The 24514-nt window shown below is 51.3% G+C and overlaps 1 protein-coding gene across 1 annotated transcript; it reads right to left on the bottom strand.

Moving 5' to 3' along the window:
* Positions 1–2760: 2760 nt before the first annotated feature.
* LOC103581891 (ELAV-like protein 1) lies at positions 2761–23883 on the bottom strand (the record flags this gene model as incomplete). The annotated part of the gene is made up of 4 exons (XM_008563613.1): positions 2761–7761; positions 11283–11508; positions 16678–16831; positions 23780–23883. Coding segments are annotated over 4 exons (809 nt in total), but the record flags the coding sequence as incomplete, so codon positions are not given.
* Positions 23884–24514: the final 631 nt, after the last annotated feature.

Genomic DNA, 24514 nt, shown 5'->3' on the forward strand with positions numbered 1-24514 from the left:
TTTTTTTTTTTTTGGTGGCTGGCCAGTGTGGGGATCCGAACCCTTGACCTTGGTGTTATAACACCATGCTCTGACCAGCTGAGCTAACCGGCCAGCCGGAATATATTGATCTTTGACATGTCTCTTTGCAGGATTCTCTTATTTATTCACTTTCTGTGTTCACCTTGAGGTGTCATGTTGGGTCTGTTTCCTTGTCACCTCCAACCTCTCCTCTATCAGAGCACACACACCACAGACAGATGTCCTGTGAAAACCCCTTTAATGGTGTGTGCCCCCCACCCAGACCCAGTCCAGTCTAGACCAGTAAGAGATGGCAGCTCACAGAAGTGGAATTCAAGCTGAGGAAATGATAAGAGGGGAAAAGCTACACCCAGAAAGAACGGCACAAGAAGCAAGGGTGTGGTATCCAAGGGACATGGACATCGGTCCCCCTTCACTCCTGGCATGACCTTGGCATTCGAGGCCTTGGCAGGGGGCAGGGAACACTCATGAATCTTCAAGAGATCGACACACCCCACTGTCCCTCAGAAAGGCCTGTGTGCACATCTACACCCTGTGGGAATTTCCAGGTTGCCATGCATCCTGTACATCCTATCAGACCATGCACACTTGGTGACAATCCATCCAGCTGTTTTCTTGTGATGCAGCAATTCTGTTGTATTTATGAGGTCGAAGGAGAAAGCGTACATGAATTTGCAGGGGAAAGCTGGCTTTGGCTGTGGCATGTACCCTCCCATCTAGATTCCAGACTCTCCTGAGGGCCTTGGTGGTTCTGGCATTTCCCCTCGAGGCTGCAGGCCTGTCACAGACTATTTCTGGGGCCTGGCTCTCCCCAATTCGCCAGCACCTGGCCATTTGGCATGGTCTGGGGGCATGCATGGTTTACGCTGTTGACGCACAAGGTCTTTCCTCCGTTAGGGTTGAAAGACAAAGAAAAGAGGGCCTTGGTGCCTCTCCCATCAAACCAGCTCCACCTTGCCAACTCCCCACTCCTCTGCCCATCCCCACATCCCCACCTCTTGTCTGAGTTCCTTCAACTGGAAAAGAGCCTTCAGTGGCTTATCCCAGGCCCGGTCCCCCTCCCTGCCTACCGTGGCTCTCTGACCCAGGCCCTCACTCCATGGGCCCTCGGCCGCTCCTGTCTTCCTCCTCCACCTCCTCTTAGGACCCTGAGTCACAATCTTTAACTTAGGAAAACCCAGACGGACAGAACGCAGTGCTGGGAATGAAGATGAAAGGCAGAGTTTGAAACACTGTGGTCCACAGATGCCCGAAGTACAACCAGGGGTCAGAGACAGCACAGCCAGGCTTCCCTGAAGCATGTCCCACTTACGGGACTCTCCTAAACCTCTCACTTCTCGAGGTGGATCCCTGGATACTGGTGTCCCCCAGAAGTCCTGTTAGAAATGCCAGCTCTCAGGCCACCCCAAATCTACAGAAGCCAAATGTGTTTTGACAAGGCCCCTGGGGGAGGTGGTTGCACACTCAAGTCTGAGAAGTGCCGACAGCCAGAACCCTCCTTCTCAGTTCCCAGGTGGGGAGGCTGGAGACCCACTAGCCTGACCCCTTGGAGCTGCCCAGTGGCCCCAGGAGCTCTAGCTGGGCGGCCACTGGGGTCTGAGCACCTAAGGGACACCCATGGAGCACAGCAACATCCCCCCATGACCAACAAGGCCTGGATATCCTGTGGCCTCCCCAGAAGACCATTTAGTCACATCTGGAATTGAAGGAGATGAACACAGAACTACAAGACACACCCACAAAAGAAAAACCAGCGACTTGAAAACTAAACGCCCACAGACAGGCACGTGCATGGGCTTTAGCTGAGCCCCTTAGTTGCTGGGACTCAAGGGGGCTGCCAACCTCTAGGCCCAACCCCAACCCCAACCTTGCTCCTTGGATTCAGGGAAGTCACAATAAACTGCAATGCCTACTTGATCTCTGCTCCTTTCCGCAAGGATCCTGTGAGGTGGGTGCCATGGCCCCATTTCACAGAGGGGAAAACTGAGGTGCAAAGTCAGTGGCTTGTCCACATGGTACACTTGGGAGTGGCAAAGCCAGGATTTAACCTGACTCTCTGACTTTGAAACCCTTGTGTTCACGACCACCCAGTCATCCCACCTCCGTTGTCCCATCCCCAGAGGAACATAGTCCCAGAAGACACTCCATATGTCCCCAGGGCTCAGAAGTGGCCATACTGTGATCCAACATGGGAAGGGAGGCCACTGGCAGGGGAGGGTTGGTGTGGGGAGCAGATGGACAAGCCACACCCAGGGACCCCTCAGAGGACCCACAGGCCTGTGACCCTAGACAAGAGGGTCCTCTGGGTCTCAGAGGGGAGGAGGCTGGCTTGTGTGCCCATCCAGGGGAAGGACACAGCTGCACAGAAGCAGAAAGGCCCTGGAAGAGCTGATCACAGGGCATACCCCAGGCACCCTCCCTCCCCACACAGGTCAAGGCACTGGCCTAACTCAGGCTTACCTAGGAAGGAGGACATCACTTACAGCCCCTCTACCTAGGAAGGGGGATGTCACTTGGATGGAGCCCCTCTACCTAGGAAGAGGGACGTCACCTAGATGGAGCCCCTCTACGCAGGAAGGGGGACATCACCTGGATGGAGCCCCTCTATGTAGGAAGGGGACGTCACCTGGATGGAGCCCCTTTACCTAGAAAGGGGGACGTCACGTGGAGCCCAGGCTGGCGCTTCACTCGGCTGTGGGCTGCTCACAAGTCACACACGATCACCCCTACACCATCACATCTCAACGATCCCACTTCATTTATTACCAAAATATCACAGAATTGCAGTCATAGTTAACATACAGTGTTTAACACAAACCTGATACCTGTGAAAAGAACTAAGTATTCAGACAATTGAGTCGTTTGGAATCATAAGTAACACCCCAAACTGTATCACTCCGTACTTCAAAAATACGCTTTTGAGAGCTTTGGAAACTGAATTAAAATGTCTACACAGCTATGAACAATTGTTTAATAAAACTTTTTCATGTTTCCATTACATGTAAATATATCAATTTGGCATCTCTATAAAAACTCTGAAAATGGTGCAAAAGTTTCATTCTCTTTGAGAAAGCCATTGACAAAAAATATTCACACTTCACTAAAATTTTGAAAAATGCTCTTCTTTCAAAGCTTCTTTATTAATCTGAAATCTTCTGGATTATCAAAATCTAGGTTTGCTTTTTCCTCCTAAAACACTAAAGAACAATTATTTCACAAGGATTAAAAAAAAATAAAAAAGGCAATGGGGAGATGGAAAATTGATAAGGGCTTTTTTCTTCTTCCCTGAAAATAATTTAAAAACTAGTTACATAAGTATCCTCAAAAGAACACAATGGGATTCATTTTATTGTTGACTTTTGGACAGCAGTGTCAGACTTTATTGAAAACAAACCCATGTAAAAACAAAGTTAAAATGAAAAATGGTACCTGAAAAATAAATTATTTTATATAAAACAAATCAATAACTTAAAACACACTAATATACAAAATGTCTAACCATCTACTGTACAACACGGGAATCAGTTGATAAAGCCTCCCCCTCCCCCAAAGCAAGTCACTGTAAACGGAACATCACATGGTAAAAGAGGTGGCCCCAATCCATGGAAAAGCCTTCTTTACTGGTGGAAAGAAAACACAGTCCTCTCAAAGTCTCCGTTAGCCTAACTTAGGTACTAGAGGTGACTTACAAGTAAAAAACGAAGTTTTTTTTTAATGACTGAGAAAAAGCTGAACTATTTCACTGAAAGGTTGTGGAAAAACAGGACATGATCATCAGAGGTCAGGGGAAAATCAGAACTTTTGGAAATGTGAAGCCTGTCTGGGATTGAGAATCAGATTCTACGGCTCTCGTAAGAACGTGTCAAGTATCGATGCCACTCAACAGAAAGCACTTGTGACTTCAGGGCTGTCTTGGGAAGTTTGGGAACAGGACCCCCAGGAGTCTGATGAACCCCGGGGGTCTCTTCTAAGGAGCTGCCTCAAGTCCCAGCAGACGAGGTAGGTTCTGGGGACTGACGGGAGGGACATGTCAGCTTACTCTTACTCTTTCATCCAACACAGGAAGGCTGCAGAAAGCATGCAGGAATAAAACCAGGCTGAATCAGATGTGAAATGCAACAGCTGAGTGCTGTCAATTTTGATTTTCAAGTCCGACACTGGACTGGGGTAAGCCATGTCTTTTCAACCCCTTGTTGACAAATGCCCTCATCTGGAGGCACACCAGGGGTAATTGCCACTAATTGTGGGTTCGTCTACTTCTCTGATCCGGCAGGGACCCCTTGACTACCAGCTCCAAAGGGCCGGCCTGGGCTCCCTATAGCAGCACGGTTCAGTTCCTGGATGTAGGGTTCCAGTACTAACACCAACTACAGACTCTCGAAGGTTAAGGCAGCTGCCCTTGGCGAGGAAAAGACTCACCTTCCAGCAGAAGGCAGAACCCACCCAACAGCACCTGCGTACGGGCCCGGAGGAAGCCCAGCCTTCAGTTATTCATGTAAGATGGTGGCTGTGGAGGGGACTAAGCACCCCAGGAGGGAATCACAGTCACAGGATTGTGACTAGAGGCACAGCCAGCACAGAAAACCACAGCATGGCATATGACATTGAAAAGCTGAATAAGGGCAGACAGAGCCTGGGGGATGTGAGGGGGAATGGATAATTCAACTAGAATCAGGTTCACAAATTGGGAGCTGCTTAGGGTCTAACTACCTGGGGACATTACATAGGTCAAAAGAGAATTCAACCAAAGCCTCTTTGGTATTTACCAATTTTTTGATAAACTAACATTATCTACTCAATTCTTTTTCATCAAAATTCCCAAATAAAAGAGAGCACTCATTTTGCTAAACACAAATATGATTAATCTACGTAAAGATTTTAAAGAAATGGCTTCCTTTGGGTTGTGAATTTTAAAAAAGGGATCTCCCTTTTCCCTTTTGCAAACAAGTCTTGCTAAGATGTAATGAATTTTTACAGCACAGGGCTAGCATCTAGTACCTCAATGGGAGAGAAAATTGCTTTTCAGGAATGATGTTTCAAAAGCTAAATCCCTCCACACACTTGCAAATTAAAACTCCCAAAGAAATGCATTGGAATTTTTAGTTAGGAGACTGTCCAAACAGGGGCGATCACATAAAATGAGAATTTTACTGAGAAACTTCAGGTAACTTTCAAATGTTCATCCAGTTCACATTTCCTTCCCATCTGTCCCAGCATCAGAATAATCAGTATGGTTCAGATAAAAGGGAGTGGGGAGGAAGCTGAGGTGCTGGCTACAAGCCCGTCATTTTCACAGTTTAAGCTGAAGCCAGAACTCTCTGCAGAGATGGAACACTCTGGCTAAGGCTGCAGGAATGTGTGGAGCTGAGCACACTTAAGGGTAAGTTTCAGGTGTGGGAATCTCACCTTCACTCAGAAGATGTTGGCCTGATGAACCTGAAAGGCGTATTTTTTCCAAGAAAACATTCTGGTCCCAGGGTAAGGAATGCTCTGAGGCGACAGAGCAGGGACCCACTTTGTGTCGAATCCAGGCAAATGGGCACCAGTTCTGGGTTCCAGAAGGAGGCCCCACAAGCTGGCTTTTACTGAGGACCTGGAACTTCTACAGGGGGAAGGAGGTCCTCTGTGGCACTTGGCCGATTTTTATGACATAAGGCCTGCGTACAAATGGCAACATGTGCCATTTGAGAGGACTCTGCAACAGCCCCTCAGTGAAGAATCAGGGAAAGGGGGTGGGAACAGGCAGCCTCAAGTTGTCCAAGGGCTTCTTGAAACACTGACATGCTCTGGAGCTGTGCCTATCGCCCAATTTCCCACTTAAATAAATAAATAGATAAATAAATAGATAAATAATGCCATCAACCCATGATAGCAGTATCTAAAAAACTGTCGTTACATGTTTTAGTCTCATGTCAAGGTTAAAAACTGCTGGCACTAAGTTGTCTTTTTGATTCTCTCTGTACACTAGTTATTTTATAAAAATCAGATCACATTCCTGAAGATCTGAGGGAGATCTGGTCCTACTTTGCAGGCCTTCTCTCTGACTTTTCCTACCACTTTCCGGTTTTAAAACCTACAATTTGTGACTGCACATTCCTATGTCATGGATTCAGAAATGCTTTTTCTTGAGGCAAGTATTTGTTTCTTAAGATTTTATGAATCCTCCCTGAATGCTGGGCCATCTGTACCTTACCTAGCCAAAAAGAAAGAAAAGGTAAAATAAAAAACAAAACAAAATTCGAGCAAAACAAAATCAAATTTAATGGTCTTAAATGCAAAAGTAAAAACAAACAAAAAACACAAAAAAGCAAAAGAAAATTAACAGAACAGAACAACCCAAAATGTCAAGGCAGTTATGAAGAGAACTTTGAGGGTTAATCTTTAAAACTACAAATCAAAGGTTTTTGTTAATAGATAACTGGCAAGAAGTACTTTTCTGCTGAGTGTTCATACGAAAGCAAAATTCCGAAACAAAATCCGACTAAAATAGAAAAAAGTCTAGCGCTCACAAGAAAAGGGATGCGAGAAACACAATGCTCAAATGTTTATGTGTTATTAAAAAATAGAGCTATCGTATGCATTCAAGCTATGTTAAATGCTTGTGGAGAAATTATTGTGAACAACAGTATCTGATGTGTGGGCACTGGGCATGCATTGTGGGGACAGAAACTGGGGATGTCATAGTAGCGACACATCTTCAGGCATGCCTGGAGCTTAGATCTGATTCTGGAATATACTGGAGTTTCCCTGAAACTCTTTGGTCCGTTCCCATTGGTGCCTGGGCTCACGAAACACATTTGTGTTCTTCTCTGGAGGGCCCAGCCTCGCGTGCGACCCCCCTCCCTGGTGGTGGCCCATGTGGGATGGGCCCACTGCCACTCCCAGGACCCCTCGGCAGAGCCTGGGACTGAGGGAGCAGGACCTGCTGGGGAAGGCAATTTCCTGTCAACCAAAGCATACATCGCTTAAAATGTTGAAGCGGTTGAGAAAACGCACACTCAGCATCTGTCTAACGTCTTTAGATTAAAAACTAAAACTAAAAGGTCTTTTTTGTTTTTTTATCCAGTTTGTGGAGACACTGAATGAAACAAGTGTTAGACAGTCTTAGAAGTTAAAGCATGCTTCAGTTTCACCACCATCCAGAGGGACTGGTTAGTCAATGCGGTCTACTTAGGTTTCTGTTTAATATATATTTTAAAGGAAATAACTTAAGAAACTTAAATTGGTCTAACATTGTGGGATTTCAAACATTTGAACATGTCGGTTGCATCCCAGAGTATAAAAACCTTTTCACTTCTCATTAGACTAAGACAAACACTTGTGAAAATTGGCGCAAAATGAGTTGTACACTAACAAAAAAGTTTCAACTTCTTCACTCTTAATTATCTATTCCGTACAAAAAAAGCATGAGCGAGTTATTTGTGGGACTTGTTGGTTTTGAAGGAAACCTGTAAGATTTTGTCCCCCAGGCGGTAGCCATTCAGACTTGCTATGGCCATTGCAGCTTCTTCATAGTTTGTCATGGTCACAAAACCAAACCCTTTGCACTTGTTGGTGTTGAAATCGCGAATCACTTTCACATTGGTGACTGCGCCAAAGGGGCCAAACATCTGCCAGAGGATCCCCTCGTCGGCGTCTTGCCCAAGGTTGTAGATGAAGATGCACCAGCCGGAAGATGGGTTTCCGGGGACATTGACACCAGAAAGCCCACTCATGTGATCTACACCCATAGGGGAGAACCTAGCAGACAGAGAGCACAACATTCAGGTCAAGGTCAGTGCAGGCAGATGCAGTGACACGGAAGAGCCGCTGGTGGGGGCAGGGGGGCGTGGTGAGGACAACTTGGGCATACGCTGTGTGGACACTGGGCTCCTGTCCACTCTACTTAGCTGGTTCTGCCACTGTGGGACACCCGCATTAGTCGCAACCATGACTGTTTTTTAAAACTGAGTGAAATTCAATATGGCAGTGGAGGGGGTGGGATCTGCTCTGTAGGGAATGGACTCTGAGGAGCCTAGTCAGTGACCTCTGCTCAGATGCACCCCCATCTCCTCCCACTGGGTGTGGGGGGGGGGGCGGTCCCATTTAGTCGTTCCCATGGCTTCCCATATTTTAAATGATGGCTGTCCTCCTTTGTAGGTAAAAGCACACTATAGGTGCTTTTACATCCTCAGGTCTCCCTGTAGGACAACTCTTTCCTCATAGTCTGTGTGTGTACATATGAGTGTGGGGGGAGACTCTCCTTTTGCCAAATCTTGTACCTTCCTCTCATCCTGACCCCCCTTCTCTGGGGGCTCACGGGCTGGTGGTCTCTGGTAAGAGCACACTCCTGTGAGGGGACACTGTGGGGCACAAGGAGAGTACTTCCCACAGCTTCGGGCAACCTTCTGTTGCTGGCTCAGAACATCCCATGGTGTTCGAGTCAATTTAAGAATATTTCAGTATGGGCCGAGCCCGTGGCGCACTCGGGAGAGTGCGGCGCTGGGAGTGCAGCAGCGCTCCCGCTGCGGGTTCGGATCCTATATAGGGATGCCCGGGGCGCCCCCAGCACTCACTGGCTGCGTGCAGTGCGGCCAGTCTCAAAAAGGACAAAAAAAAAAAAAGAATATTTCAGTATGGGCCGAGCCCGTGGCGCACTCGGGAGAGTGCGGCGCTGGGAGTGCAGCAGCGCTCCCGCTGCGGGTTCGGATCCTATATAGGGATGCCCGGGGCGCCCCCAGCACTCACTGGCTGCGTGCAGTGCGGCCAGTCTCAAAAAGGACAAAAAAAAAAAAAGAATATTTCAGTATGGGCCGAGCCCGTGGCGCACTCGGGAGAGTGCGGCGCTGGGAGTGCAGCAGCGCTCCCGCTGCGGGTTCGGATCCTATATAGGGATGCCCGGGGCGCCCCCAGCACTCACTGGCTGCGTGCAGTGCGGCCAGTCTCAAAAAGGACAAAAAAAAAAAAAGAATATTTCAGTATGGGCCGAGCCCGTGGCGCACTCGGGAGAGTGCGGCGCTGGGAGTGCAGCAGCGCTCCCGCTGCGGGTTCGGATCCTATATAGGGATGCCCGGTGCGCTCACAGCACTCACTGGCTGAGTGCAGTGCGGCCAGTCTCAAAAAGGACAAAAAAAAAAAAAGAATATTTCAGTATAATTTAGACTCTGTGAAGCCACACAATGCAATCAGAGAAGTACTACCTGCTCCAAAACGAAGCTGGGCTTGAGCTGTGGGCTCCATCAGCCCAAGTACGTCCCCTGCAGGCCCAAACAGGCAAGCAGTTGCCTTCAGGTGCCATTTAGCAGATTCACCCTCTCGAGAGACATAAGAGTGAATGGCCCCCAGATGTGGCTCACTGATGCAAGGGTATTGAAAATATGCAGGTCCATGGAAGAATCAAGAACGGCATTGGCCATGGTTTTAAAAGCACAAGAAAGATTTTTAAACAGCCCATACCAGGGTGTCTGAGTTGGTTCAATGACTCAGCCTTTTGGTGGTCTTGGGGCCGTCTGGGATGACAGTAAGATGACAGTGTCACTGACATGGGGGTGGGAACAGGCACCTGGGCATCTGCGGGACACTAAGCTGAGCTGGTTTTCAATGAGAACTGGAAAAAGGTTTTGAGTTTCTTTACAAGGACCTCATTTCCCCCGAGTTCTGTAGGACGCTGCTTTGTCCTAATCCTCCTTCATCACTGCTACTTTGGAGGAAATCAAATACGGGCCCAAATTATTAGTTACCTAAATTTTTACATAGCTATTATATTGAAAATCATCTGAGGTAATATTTTATCATCTTTCATTCAAATGATTCTCATTCTTATGAATTATTCTTGTCGGTTGGTTTTGCTCCTGCTGATTTCTTTGATCTGGACAGTCATGAACCCCGCCCCCCTTTCTTTTCTTTGATGGCACAGAAGGAGAACTGACCCTTCCTTTATTTTGGGCTTTTCCGGATGTGACAGGAACTGACTGCAAACCCTCTGCTCTTCTGCTCTGGGTCTTTCTTCTTCTTCTCCTTATCTCAGTCTGCCTTCTGGTAGAGAATCTTTTCCTCTTTCCCTCTGTACTCTCCCATCTTCCCCCTCCTCCCACCTCTTCTGCTGTGTGGCTTTGGCTGCTTTCACTTTCCTGCTCAACCAGAAGTATCGGCTCCTCTGGTTTCTCCTTTCTTTTCTTGTCCTGGTTACTGAGACCAAGTCCCCCCTTCCCTGGTTTTCCAGAGTTATCGAGTAACTCCCCAAATGTCCCTGTCCACACGCCCACCTGCTCAGGAGCAATGCTGGTGTGCTATCAGACTTCTAAAGTGAGATTCTAAAATCAAGCTTGATTCTGTCCAGAGAAGCTTCCCCAGCTTTTGTCTTTCAACTAGAAAAGCCAAGGCAGGCAAGCCAGCTTTGGAACCTGAGGCAAGCTGAGAACTCTGAGTAACTCTGCTGTGAGAACACCACCTCTCAGAACAGCACTGGTGGAGAATAGGTATACCCAACCTCACTGTTTAAATCAAAGACAGGAAGCCTCTGAAAAGTCAAGGAGAAAAAGCCTCATCAGACCTGAGATAAGCCCTTGGGCCACTTCTGGAGGTATTGACAAAAACAACACAAAAAGGCCCATAAAACAACTGGATCTCCGTTGTTCCGAGGAGTAACACGCCCGATCTTGGAGTCCAAGTTACTGACCCTAAATGTCTCTATTCTCCTCAATCCTAGACACTGGAACCATTTTCAGTATGGAAAGACTAAGGAAAACTCCTACCCTCTAGGACAGGACCATTAAACAGAAGGCATATGCTATTCAGATACCAAAATGACTCGTCTTTGAGGTAGGTGTATGAAAAAGGTCTGTTTCAGGGCTGTTGATCAAACGTCTAAAATCTGTCTAAAAACCCTGTATGAAGAACAACTCTGGCCTAAGCACACCTAAGTTGGCCTCTTTCCTCCCACAGATACAGAAGGATCTTTTAAACTCACAGCTCCATTCTCACGTTACTAGAAAGGATACTTTGGAGCACCACACGCTCACTCTCCTAAGAGCCGGTGGGAACTGGTGCCATCTTTTTGATTCCAATGAAAGACGACACCCCAATGGAAGCAAGTGGCTTCCACACAGATGCCTGTTCGATGGAGGTGGGGGCACGGAGCTGTGAAATGATTCTGAAATGCGCTGAGAGGATCAGCTTAGTGTCCCCAGCATTATCCATTCTGTGTAGCCACCCACCTGGCAGCTTTAAAGAGCACGGTTGGCGTGGTGTGGACCACCCGCACGCTGCCCCTGTGGACCCACCTGAACCTCTGCGCCTGGTGGTGAACGGGGCCTCCGAACCGTCTAGCAGGCGAGTGGTAGAGCTGGGAGAGGAGTGCCACGTTTTTATTCTGGTTGGGGTTGGCAGCAAACTTCACTGTAATGGGCTCGGAGGAACCTGGGGGTTTATGACCATTGAAACTGGTAATTGCCTCTTCCGCTTCCGACCGTTTGTCAAACCGGATAAACGCAACCCCTCTGGACAAACCTTTTTAACAAACCAACAAAAATGGAGTTAGGGGAAAAAAACACAAGGACTTTTAAAACTGAAAAGCAAAAGTAAAGTCAGTCTACTGAGGTCCAAGTTGGATGTCTGGTTAAAGAAATAAAAATTAAACCTAAATATGAAAACAAATGAATGAATTAAAAGAAAAAAACAATGACTAATAAAAGATTAAGGTTTCAGGCTTTCTTCTGAGTTGAAGTAACAACTCCAGTCTCGGTAACAAAAGATATTTTGTGATGGACATTCCAAATAAACAGCTCAGACCTCTTTCTTAAAGAAAGCAAAGTTAGGAGAGACCACTGCTTAGCTGCCGGGTGCCCACACGGTGTGGGCGTGTTGAGGGGACCGGAGGTAATGAAGGGTCAGGGCCAGGTCTGGAAGATTCTCCTCGGGTGCTGGGGCTTCCCTCCCAGCAGCTGCCTTGCAGCAACAGCCAGACCTTCTGGGCCTGCCCTGAGGGAGCCGCTGGTTGCTGGGTGCCCAGCTCAGCCTGCGCCCCTCCTCCATCCCAGGAGGGCGCAGAGTCCTGTAATACCTGCCTCCCCCAAACATAGCTTTCCTGCTGCTATCACCTCACTCACCTCCTGGATCCTCCATTCTAAGGTCCCTGGACCTCCCGTGAGTCCCAAATCACCCTCAGAATCATGAGGCCACTTGCTCGCTCCACAGAAAACTGTCAGGCAGGCACACGGAGCTGAAGCCCCCCGCAGACTCACCAGGCAGGTCAACAGTCCCTGCTGTGGGCCCACTCGGTGCCTGGCCCTGTTCCTGCAAGGGAAGGGCCAGGGCCCCACCAGCGCAGCCTCTAGTTGCTTCAGGAGGGCACATTCTCTTCCACCTAGACCAAGCCACCCAACAGCAAGCCCCAGTCCCCTGTGGGAACCCTCAACAGAGCAGCCCAGACCTGAGGCAGTGAATGGTCAGCCGGGCGTGATTGTCAGCTGCCAAGCAAACCAGGTGCAGGGAGTTCAGCCGCTCTCCACAGAGGGCACCCTGCCTGTCTACAGTCTAGCCCTAGGGGGAAAAATGAGACCTTGTCCCTCAAAGAACTTGAGGAATGGGGTGGGGTGGATGCAGCTGAGGGGTGTGGGGGTGAGGGCTACTGAGCAGTGGACTGTCTCCTTTTCCAGGGAGAAGAAACAATGGGGTCAAAGGGAAGAGCAAAGTGTGAAGGGAGGTGACAGCCAGGGGCCAATCTGAGAGTGACATCACTGGGCTGGAGTTATGGGTGTGCCCTGGCAGGAGAGGCTGCAGTGGACAGCCCCAACCTAAATGCTCTGGTTAGCAAGACTGCCAGTCAAAGGCTGTCTAGGTCGAGGTTTCTTCTCCAGGAACAGGCCTCTTAGCACGCGGTGAATGACAATGACCAAAGCAGGTCAGCCCAGGGCCTTGGGCAACCAGTGAGTGAGCCGATTGTGCCCAGGCCCACTCCCGTGTTGGGAGTGGGCCTTTTCTCACTGCTTCCCAGGCAGTCCCACCAATTGTTCCCATAACAGGCACAGGTGCGACTTGGATGTGACACTGTGGGCCCCACAGGCCAAGGACTCTTTATAACCATAATGTACCATGGATATCCCATGCTGGGTCCTAAGGCCCCCCCTACTGGATCCCCAGCACAGCAGTCTCAAAGCAGCCCCTGCATGGGCCCTGTGATGGCTTAAATATACACTTAAACTTCACCTGGCCAGAGGCACTTACAGACTCAGTAAGTCAGCCTGAGAGACATGCACATGTGCCAGGAAATTCTAAGGTCTCAGCTAATTTTTAAATTTCAGTTCACAGGGAACACCTGAAAACACCCACTTGGCAAATGCCATTTTTTTTTTTTTTAACTTTTGTTTGTTTTTTGGCAGCTGGCTGGTATGGGAATCTGAACCCTTGACCTTGGTGTTACAAAGAGGTGCTCTAACCAACTGAGCGAACCGGCCAGCTCCCAGATGCTGTTCTTATTTGCTCTCACGTGATGCAGACGACAGCTTACTCCATAGTAGAGACCTAAACCAATACCTAAGCTGAGGCAAATAACGACTGACGGTTGTAGCTGGCTGGCTCTTACAGACAGCTGCCTCCCGCTGGTCGGCTAGCTCAGCTGGTTAGAGCGCAGTGTTGATAACACCAAGGTCAAGGGTTCGGATCCCAGTGCCGGCCAGCCATCAAAAACAAACAAAACAAAAACCCAGAAAGCTGCCTCCAGTGAGCCGGCTTCATTCCGTTTCTTTTTTTTTCTTTTTTGTCTTTTTGTCTTTTTTCGTGACCGGCAACGGATCGCAACCCTCAGTGTCGCGCCCGTACCGGGACCGGCTACGGGATCGCAACCCTCGGTGTTGCCCCCGCTCCTCGCTCAGCCAGTGAGCGGCCGGTCTGTATGTGGGATCCGAACCCTCGGTGGGAGCGCCGCCGCGCTTCCCAAGCGGCGCACTGTAGCAGTGCGCCACCGGGCCGGCCCTTCATTCCATTTCTAAAGACCCTGTGGCCAAGCAGGGAGAAAGTGTGTGTGCGAGTGTGGCTTCCTTGTCTGGCTTGTAGAATGGCTTTCTGATGAAAATTGCCTGAGTGAAATGAAAACCCGCGAGAGAGAAGGGTGTTTAAAGTAGAGAAATATAAATTCACTAAAATATTCAATGAATGTATACTTTTTGAAGATGGCTCTGTGTTTTTGATTTATCCTAGTATTTTTTAGAATTAAGAACAGAGACCAAGAAATGGGACAATCTCTGGATAAATAAACTATAAGGCTCACAATGAAGAGGGATAAAGAAGCAAAGAACTTAAAACAAAAAATTAAGCTCTGTTAGCTCAGGATACAAAGATTCTTAAGAGAAAATCCCCATTTTTTTTTTAACCCTAAAAAGCATGTCATATGAAGGCAAACTTTACACAAACTTACTGGCCACACCCTTCTGTCCCTACCCCCCTGGGCTTCATGAGGTCCCGGCAACGGGCACCTCCATCCCCAGCAGAGGGAGCCACAGCCCTGTCGAGTGGGTGGGCCTCACCTTCCTGCTCCCCAATTCTGCACCCTGGGGTGGAGAAACAGGGCTGAGGGATGGGGGCCGTGGAAACTGTCCTTGCTCCCCTGCCTCCACCTACTTCCCATCTTCCTGCAAGAATGTCAAAGGTCCCATGTGCCACCTTGATGTTCACAGCTGACCCAGGAGCAGTACTGAGGTGCCCCCAACACCCTAGATGATCTGTCCTTGCAGAGGGAGAGGGGACAAAGTCCCCAGCAAATGGATAAGGGGTGCTGTCTGCAGAAGTGAATGCCCTGGGGTTGGTGGGTATGTGTGCACCCCAGAGGCTAAGGAGAGCCCACTGGAAAGATAGGTGGCTGGGGGTTCATTTTCAGAGGTGGGGGGGCTCCAACTTGACAGCCTGTTCCCACTCAGCAGTTGGACTGTGGTGGACAAGGCAGACCAAGGCAAAGCAGTCCATGTGGGATCTAGAAAGGAGCCAGGGAGTGGCATGTGGGCCAGCAGGGCCACCCCCACCCCTGGGTCCCTAGGCAACCTGCTCAGCCACTCCCTTGCAGGATGGGGTGGAATGAAGCCGTGCTTTGGCCAGCCAACTGGATCATTCTCTCTCTCAACTGGCACTTGAAAGTAAGTGAGGGGACTTTAGGGACCACAGGAACTCTTCTGGTCCTGTTTTCTACCAAGTAAGTGGCACCCCCCCCACACACCACCCCATCCCAGAGTGAAGGGCACAATGAAGGAGACCATATGAGTGAGCCTAGGTTGCTCCAGCATAGGCCAGTGCCAGGCTGGCGTCTGTGCCAGGATACAGGAAACATCCAGAGCCCCCATGAAATGCAAGCACCTGTGCTTGCAGCCCATGCTCCAGAAGCCCCAAACAAGCTTGACAAAGCACAGCGACACCTCCCCTTTCTCAGGGCGCAGACCAGGTCTGCAGCCTGGCAGCAGGCAGGGCCGTGCATGCCAGGTGGGGCTTTAACAGCTGGGTGGGAGAAGGGAAAGGTACTGGCAAGGCTGCCTGCCCCTACCACACTGCTCAGGGTATACAGGACAATGCCAGTGCACCAGCCCTGCCTGTCGCAGCCAGGAGGGCCCTGCCATGTGCAGATGAAGGGCCAAGTTTTGTGTGGGTCTGCATGACCCAAGGGGCACTGCTGGTCTCTCCGAGCTTCCTGTGGCCCAACTACCCAGTGCATTTTAACACCACAGCCAAGGGGGTGTTATACGCAGTCCATGTGGGAAGATAAAAAGCAACCACAGGCTAGCCGGTTAGCTCAGTTGGTTAGAGCATGGTGTTATAACACCATGGTCAAGGGTTTGGATCCCTGAACTGAACAGCTGCCAAAAAAAAAAAAAATTCAAAAAGCAACCACAGACGATTGAGTGGGCTTTGCTGAGCTCCGGGGGCAGAGACTCTTTCTGGCTTCTCAGCAAATTCCCACTCCTGCTGGGAAGAGAGCTGAGGAATCCTACAGCAGGGGTGGCTCGAGCCCCCTGTTCCCCAGATGGGGCCACAAGGGGCTTGGCAAGGGACGTCCTGGCCCCCAGCCTTAGACCAGTGGGGCAGATGGGCCAGAATGCAGCCACGGGCAGGAGTGTGCGTGTCCTTGGCTCATTTACGCCTGACGGCTTCATGCAAAACCCAGAGCCTGAGTCCAGTACTGAGACAGCCGGGCAGGGGCCAGCCAGGTGGCCAGGACAGCAGTGATGGCTCTGTGCCCTGTGTGCTTTGGATGTGCTCCCTGGAGGGAAGGCTTCCAGATCTCGAAGAAGGGCTTATCAGTAACAGTCAACCTCGTAGCTTCAGGGCAATGAGAAAATGGGCTTCGGAACCCTCAGAAAAGGCTGCCGCACACCGTCTGCCCGTGGTAAGAGTTGCAGGGGACAACAGAGCAGCGGCTCGCTCACCCCACTCAGAGGCAAGGCCAAGACATTTGGGTGCCTAAGGGAAGGTGCCAGCATTTCTTGGTGTTTTCACCATAAAACTGGGCTTCTTTTAACGCCGTCTTACTCCTCAGACTCGTCAAACAAAAGCCAGTGTCTTCTCACTTCGATTCTGCCCTCATCTGTGGAATAACTAATGACATTTAAAAGTCAAACAGTGATCTGTCTCTTCTAGAAAACCTGGCCCCCAGCCTAGAGGGAAACCCTCGCTGCACATCTGAGTCACTGGCTGTACCTGTGGTCTGATCCACAAGGACCCGGGAGTTGATGATTCGTCCAAACCGAGAGAACATGTCCTCCACATCCTTCTGGGTCATGGTCCTTGGGAGTCCGCTGATGTACAAGTTGGCATCTTTGATGACCTCTGAGCTCGGGCGAGCGTACGATACCTTGAAAACAAAACCACTTTCTAGGATTAGGGCAGGTACATAGCCAAAGCATCAAGGGAAGGTGCTACACTTTCAGGTTAGGAAAAGCCAACGCTGGGGTCGAAAAATCAAGCACAGGACAGTTTTCCATCCTTGATGCTGTCACCTGCAGTGGCATATGTTGGCAGCTCACTGCAGGGCAGGCAGAGAGCAGGGACACCTTGTGACATTTTGCCACTTCGCCCTCGCCAACCCCAATGAGGCGGACATTATTCCTATTTCACCAAGTGGAGAGACTGAGGGCCCACAGCTGGTGGGTAGCAGGGCAGGGACCCAGGCCCAGCTGCCTGTTCTCCTACCACAGCCTTATGCTCTCTCTGATGTGCTGAACAATGACTGATGCTGGGACAGGACCTGGGTCCCGCCCACAAGCAGCCCGTGGTGCAGTGGGCAAAAGCGCCAAGAGTGCATGTGACACCCTTGCCAATAAGCCAGAGTGCCACCAAGGCCTAGATGAGGCCCGGAGCTCTGGGGGGAGCCTGAGTCCTATACTCAGTTGTTCAACATTGAATGACTCAATGCCTTTGAGTTTATTTTTCATAAAATCAAAGAAAGCCTGCCAGGAGCTTTCGCAGTGGCTCTGACAGAATGGGGCAGGCGTGCACTGGAGGATGGTGTGGGGAAGGAAGCTCCAGAGGCCAACGGCAGGAGTAGCTGCTTTCCCAGGTGGGGGATAATGGCTGTGCGAACCCCACAGTCCAGGAGAGATGGATCCAAGGGCACCCCTGATGAGGAGCAGATGGGAGGAGGCCCTCCTGCCTGCAAAAGGGCAGCTTGGCAGGAAGGCTGGGGACTCACAACCGAGTCAGGAGTCAGGAGTCCGGGAAATGGAGGTGGCGGGAGCAGGGAGCCATGTGCTCAGGAAGAATGGGACTGGGACCCGGGCAGGAGAAAGAACGTTCTCTCTGAGGGCACAGAACTGATGAGACGAGGAGATGGAGACCATAAAACAGGGAGCAAACAACCTCTCAGGTGTTACCAGGCAGGAGTCTGTTCTGTGTGCCTGGAACACAGCCACAGAAACATTTGAGGACACCTAGGCCATTCCAGGGCAAGTGCTGTTGCCTGGGATGGAGAGAGGGAGAATCAAACAAGGACCCGAGTAGTGCGGTCAGAGTCTAACTACACCCAAGGGGAGCTCAGAGCTTGTGGAGTTGGCACCAACGGAAAGCGGAGCCAAAGGGATGTGGACAGGAGGACACCACAGGCACCAGGTGCCACCGGGGGCCAGGGAGTCTCAAGGAAGCCGTGCTATGCATGTTGGACACCCCCTGGAAGCTTCCCTGTGCTTCTCCCAGGCCCAGGCACCTTGGTCAGAACACGGGACAGAAGCTCTGGGGATACCTGACCACTCCATGATTTTGGTCAGGGGCTAGTGCACAAGTGACACTGTCCCCTGAGAAAAAGAGGCTGCCTGGGCCCCCGGCTTCCCCAGCCCCCTTCTCCACAGAGGCCTAAAGTGTCCTGTCCAGGTCGATTGTCAACCAGCTCCAGAGAACACCCCACTCAAACTCTTGCCAGATGGTCATAGCCACAGCAGTTCAAGATGGCTGAAGGAGGAAGCCCCCTTGCCCCGCCAATCCCCTGGGCCTCCAACTACTTTGTACTTTCCTAGGATCAGGCTGGGCCAGTGGGGAGCTGTCTCCCAGGACTGCCCCACCCTGGCCCTTTGCAGACCTGTCTGGCCAGGCTGCATTTGGGGTCTACCCTCGACTTTTAACCAAGGACACAGCGGGAAAGAACATACCCAAACTGCAACCCCTGGTGCCAGTGGTGCAGAGCTGAGGCCAGCACTGACCATACTTACCATAACCCTCTGGATGATGCCCCAGAGGAGAAAAGCCTTTTTGAGCCAAATTCTGGGAAAGGTTCAATGTCTTCAAGGACCATGATAACCCTGCTTTCTTTTTCTCTCTGGTCACTGTCAAGTTCAGAGTCAAATCAGAATCAAATGAGGCTGTACTGGAGCAGCTGGCACACAGTGGGTGGGTGGGCACCAACCAAGCAGGCATTTTCAGGATGCTGCTCCGTGGCAGCTTGGCCCAGAACCCTTTTCTGAGCTGCAGCATCACTTGCTCCTTGGCCTCACCCAGATCTTTTCCCAACTATCCCATTCTGGAGAAATCTTCCTGTGAGGGGTTGAATTCTGTGGGCCCCCCTCCCACCCCAATCCAAATTCACATGTTGAAGTCCTAGCCCCCTGGCATCTCAAAATGTGACCCGATTTGTAGATAGGGTCACTGTGGATATAATCAGTTACGATGAGGTCACAGTGGAGTAGGGTGGGCCCCAATCCAATATGACTGTTGTCCTTATAAAAGGAGAAATTTGGACAAAGGCATACACAGAGAAGGAACACCACGTAAAGATGGAGGCAGAGACTGGGGCGATCTTCTACAAGCCAAGGAACGCCAAGGGTTACCAGTAACCACCAGAAGCTGGGGAGAGAGGCCTAGGACAGATCCTTTCCCAGGGCCTTTGGAAGGCACCAGCCCTGCCTACACCTTGATCTCAGACTTCCAGCCTCCAGAACTGTGAGACGATACGTTTCTGTTGTGTCAACCACACGGTCTGGGGAACTTTGTTACGGTGGCTGGCCCTGAGCAGACTCAGAAGCTTCCCGGACTCCCTGGTCTGTCCCAGCCCAGCCCCGTCCCTGTTTAGTTGTCTCTACTGCGTTTATCATGCTCTGACACATTATAGATGTTGCTTATTTAACTGTGGAGAACAGACTCGGTGAGAGTAAAATGTGTGTTCGCTTCTGTGTCCCCAGCGCCTAGAACAGAGCCAGGTGAACAGGGCCTCATTTGGTAAACACGTGCTGAGCGAGTGGATGAAGAGCAGCTGTCGTTATTCTGAACGCCCGCCTGCCTGCATTTCCGTCCCAGCACTGCCTTGTGTGGGTAGAAGTTACATTGTTCTGGCTCCTGATGGTTCTTTCTCACGGTGTGCTGGGGAAGCCACTGGGCACTGGGTTCAGTGCCTGAAGCCACAGCGCCCCGTTTCAAACCCTAGCTTTGCCCTTCCATTCCTCTTTGACCTCCACAGAGCTATTTCACTGCTTGAAACATGAGTTTCTTCAACCCCGAACTGTGATCACACTGATGGGCTGTGGTGAGGGCCACACTGAGATGAGGTATGGAAGGGCCAGGCCTTCGCTAAGTGTGAGCTGTGTGAATCACAAAGGGACCCAGCAGTGACAGACAGCAGCACCTGTGCCATGCTCGGCTTGTCACTCTGCACACAACCACTCCCACTGTGGTTGCCAGGGCCACTGTTACAGGGAAAAGATGGATGGGGATGGGGAAGCGGGCAGGACTCCTCTTGTCTCTGTGACCAAGGAAATGATGTCCTGACCATAGAAGACAGAGTACACACGGTGAGGGCGAGGGCACGTCTAAGCCGGCTGTGCAGGCTGGGACCTCAGAGCCCTGGAGCTGCACAAGAGCCTTCAGAAAGGCCCTGCCCATGACGGTAGAAGCAGGGCTTTGGCCTTGGGGGACAGCCTGCAGTTTCCAGAATGTGCCTGGCCACTGGGTCTCCTCTGGGTGTAGCCACCTTTGCCTTGACTCTTGTGGGTCCCTCTGCTTACAGTGCCCTTGAGTCCCTGCCCTGGTCTGACTTTCTTGGAGCAACCTTCCCCAGCACTGCCTGACTAAGTTAGAGCCAGCTATCATAGGCTCTCCAAGCCCGTCCCAGCGGCTGTCTTAAGAAGATCCAGGGGTTGACATCCATGTGCAATGAGGGCTTGCTGAGGGCAGGCCACAGAACCCCAACAGGTGGCAGAGGGCCTGAGCCCCGACCCACACTTGTATAATAAAGAATTTGTTTTGTATCCCAGGTTCCAGGTGGGGAGCTTCTAAAACCATTGAGATTTCCATCTGTTATTCACAAGCCATTGGATCATACCTGAGTTTGTGCAGAGATGGCTCAGGATGGGGGATGGTCACCAGAAAGGCCAACCATGTGATTAGAGGGTTGGGGCTCTGCGCTATGTGACATCAGCCCATCCCCTGGGGTGGGGGTGGGAGGCTGGAAAGAACTTCATTCCTTTGGCCAATAATTCAGTTAATCCTACCTAAGTAATGAGGCCCCAATGAAAACTCAGACACCAAAGCTCAGTGGAGCTTCCTGGCTGGCTAGCACACTGCCATGCAGGGAGGTGCATGCCCTGAATCTTGGAGTGAGGACACAGGGGCTCTGTGCTTGGAACCCTCCCAGACCTCTGTTTGACAGGCCCGGACTTGTATCCTTTAAAATAAACCTGTAATTGGAAGTGTGAGTTATGGGAATCATTCTAGTGAATTATAGAACCTGACAGAGTCATGGGAACCCCCAAATTTGTAGCCAGCTGGTTAGAAGTGCAGGTGGCCTGGGGACCATCAAAATGCAACTGGCATCTAAGTGACAGACATCTTGTTGGGGACCATGCCCTTAAACTTGTGTGGGCTGCGCCAATGCTGAGAGGTTGGTACCAGAACAGAATCACAGGACAGTGGTTGGGGCCGGACTAACACTGAATAAAAATCCATGGATGAGACGGACATACAACTCCATCTCAGCCTTCGTCACGCTGCTCAGCTGAGTCAGCCTTAATCCGGGGGCTCTTGAGGGCAGGGCAGTGATCTGAAGTCTCTCGATCTGGCACTGGCCAGGGGCTGGGAAAAGGTTTGCTAAATAAAGGTACACACTCAGAAGACGAAGGACCCCAGAGCATGCCAGGGGGAACTGCTGAAGGAGCCAGGCCTGTGTAGCCTCAGGGGAAATGCGGGGAGAGATGACTGAGGGCCCTCACTTCCACGTGGAACTGGGCTGTGTCTGCAGAACTAGGACAGAGAAGCAGGTTTTGTTGGCTAAAGACAGGGCTGCTGAAGGTGAGGCAGGCTCCCACAGCACGAGGCCAGGATGCTGGGGAGGTGCAGTCCAGGCCTGCACCCCTGGGGTTCCGTGAGCTCCTAGCCTCAGCCTCAGGAAGGGCCAGTCCAGTCTTTCCCACCAACATCAATCCCAAATAGGTAAAAGGATCGTATCTACACACACGGACATCTGGTTTTTGCATCTGAATAAAGAGAACCAGCCGTTTTAGAATAGCTCTTCAGCTCTATGCTTCAGCGCTTAGCTGCCCCAGAAACCAGACTGTTCAAGCATTTCCTAAATGAGGCAGACGATTCCTAAGAGAAGGAATGCCTTGGGCAGAGAATAAACAGCAGGATCTGGGGGCGAGGAACAACAGGCCTGCTCAGGGGAGATGCCATGACATGCGACAGCCTCCACCAGCCCCAGCCGGACACAGAGACGCATGAGCCGCGCTCCTGCCCCGGGGAGCCGCAGCACACTGTGCGTGCACACACATAAGGCGGGTCTGAGAAATACACTACTGAGTAGGGAGGGTTTGGCCACTGAATAACCAAGATCATTGAGCAGGGCGCGGGCAGGGACAGAAGGCTACCCTCCAGGCTGAACGTCTACTGCCACAGCCAGATCACTTCCCTGGTGGGCTGGCACAAATACAGGTTCCTGGGCCCACCCCCAGAGTGACTCAGAAGGCCCAACTCCCCGGGGTTCTGATGAGCAGACAGGCTGAGGAGGCACAGCTATGATGCAGGGTCCCAGAGGGAGACTTCTAGGTGCCCAATATGGATCAGAGGGAGCATCTTCCTAGGGTGTGGGGGGATCTCACCCCATATAGTTTTGGATCAAGAGAGATTCTTCTGGCAGGCGTGAGTCTAGGGCACAAGAAGTGACTCGCAAGGTTTGCAGGTGCCTTGAAGGCCCACTCCAAAGGCTGGTGGGAACAGCTACTGCCAAGCTCCTGCAGGCAGCCAGTTCATGGGGACCTGCCCAGGGCAGTGGGGGAGGCTCAGGAAAAGATTGGCAGTGCCAGGATGCACAGGAGACAAGGGGGTGAGGGTCAAGAAAGACACAGACTGGGCTTGGGTGGCGGGTGCTACCCACGAGCAGGGGAGCTGGAAGATGGACACTCAGGGACAGGAGGAGGTGGGGCTTGGGCTGAGAGGACCCCAATCAAAACAGAGGAGCTGGCAGCAGGTTCAGAACATGAAGACAGAGAAAGCCAGCCTACACGACCTGGAGGGCCTGCCCATGTACCCCAGGAAGCCACCACAGCCCTGCTCAAGGCGCCTCCCCCAAAGCACCTGTCACAGCCGAGCCTCCACACAGAGCACGTGCATCTGTCACACACAGCTTTCCTGTTTCCTGTGTGCACATCAGCCCTGCTCCACGAGAGCACCGCATGTGTCCATGCTGGTCACTGTCTGGCACACAGTAGGTGCTCAATAAGCACGTGCTCTATGAACCTTGAGCAAACTGCTGAGAGAAGGGTTACAACTGGCTGTGATAAAGCAGGAAGGGGGCACTGGGCAGGCGGACGGAGCTGCTGCCGTGAGCCCAGAGCCAGCGTCAGGAGGGCAGAGCTGGCCAAATGCTTGTGTGACATGGGGATGGGAGCTGCACAGGGATGGGAACATCGTGAGGCAGGAAGAGACAGTAGGGGGACATCTGCGAAAGGGCTGCTTGTGAGTGGACACACCCTGGGGACATCCTGGACCAAGGCAGGGAGAGAGGGAACTGATCCTGTGTCAATTATCTTCATAGGACCCTTCACTGGTGGGACTGAGGAGGCCATGAGATTCCCACCTAAAGCCTGAGACAGTCACCATGGGGCTCAAATCTGACAGGAGGGCCCCCAGCTGTCCTCATGATTGTGCTAACGGTCGTGCTGACAGTCTCCTTGGCAGTGACGAGAGGCCAGGCCATGGTCTTGCTAATGGTCTCCTCAGCAGTGGTCGTGCTAACAGTCCCCTCAGCAGTGACAAGAGGCCACTCAGGGCCCAGCACCAACCCCTGCCCAGGATAGGCATGGGTGAGGTGGTGATCGAGTCTCTTTACCTTAATGGTTTTTGACTGGAGCCTCAGGCCATTCAGTGTGTTGATTGCTCTCTCCGCATCCTTTGCAGTCACGTAGTTCACAAAGCCGTAGCCCAAGCTGTGTCCTGTGCGAGAGAACATGAGGATACTGGTAAGCCAACTGCTAGCCAGTGAGCAAGCAAGAGGGACAGGGAGATGGGACAGGGCTGTATCCAACTGGGGCAAAAGGCTCAGTCAGAATAGACAAAGAAAACACACCAAGCCGTTAGGAGCGGTGGCTTCTGGAGGGTGGAATCATAGGTTATGGCAAACTTTCTTACTTTCTTTGGCAAACGTGTACATTTTCTGCAATGAACTAGGTTATTTTTGTAATTAAAAAAAAAATTTAAGAAGAAATCCTGTGCTACCAACTGCATCCTTGGAAAAGCTTACAATCAGTCCCATGGGTGCTATGGGGCCTGGTGGGTGAGGATGAGCAGGACCACCAAAGGCAGACACGCCGGTGGGCAGAGCCCAAGGAACGATCAGCTTTCTGGGTCCCTAATGTTTCTCTTCCACCTCCTTCCCCAGAGCGGGCAGTCTTGTTGGCACCACCTAGCACCGCTTCCATTTACCTCCCCAAACCTGAGGGCAACCTAACCCAGCTGGGAGTGGAAGAGAACGGGAAGCCCGAGGGGAAGCCCGAGATGGGAGAATTCCCAGCCCTGCCAGGCAGCCCCTGACCTGGCTTCACAGTCCCGGCCACATTTCCAGGGC

The sequence above is a fragment of the Galeopterus variegatus genome, unplaced genomic scaffold (genome assembly GCF_000696425.1).
Source record: "Galeopterus variegatus unplaced genomic scaffold, G_variegatus-3.0.2 Scaffold14190, whole genome shotgun sequence".
Lineage (NCBI taxonomy): Eukaryota > Metazoa > Chordata > Mammalia > Dermoptera > Cynocephalidae > Galeopterus > Galeopterus variegatus.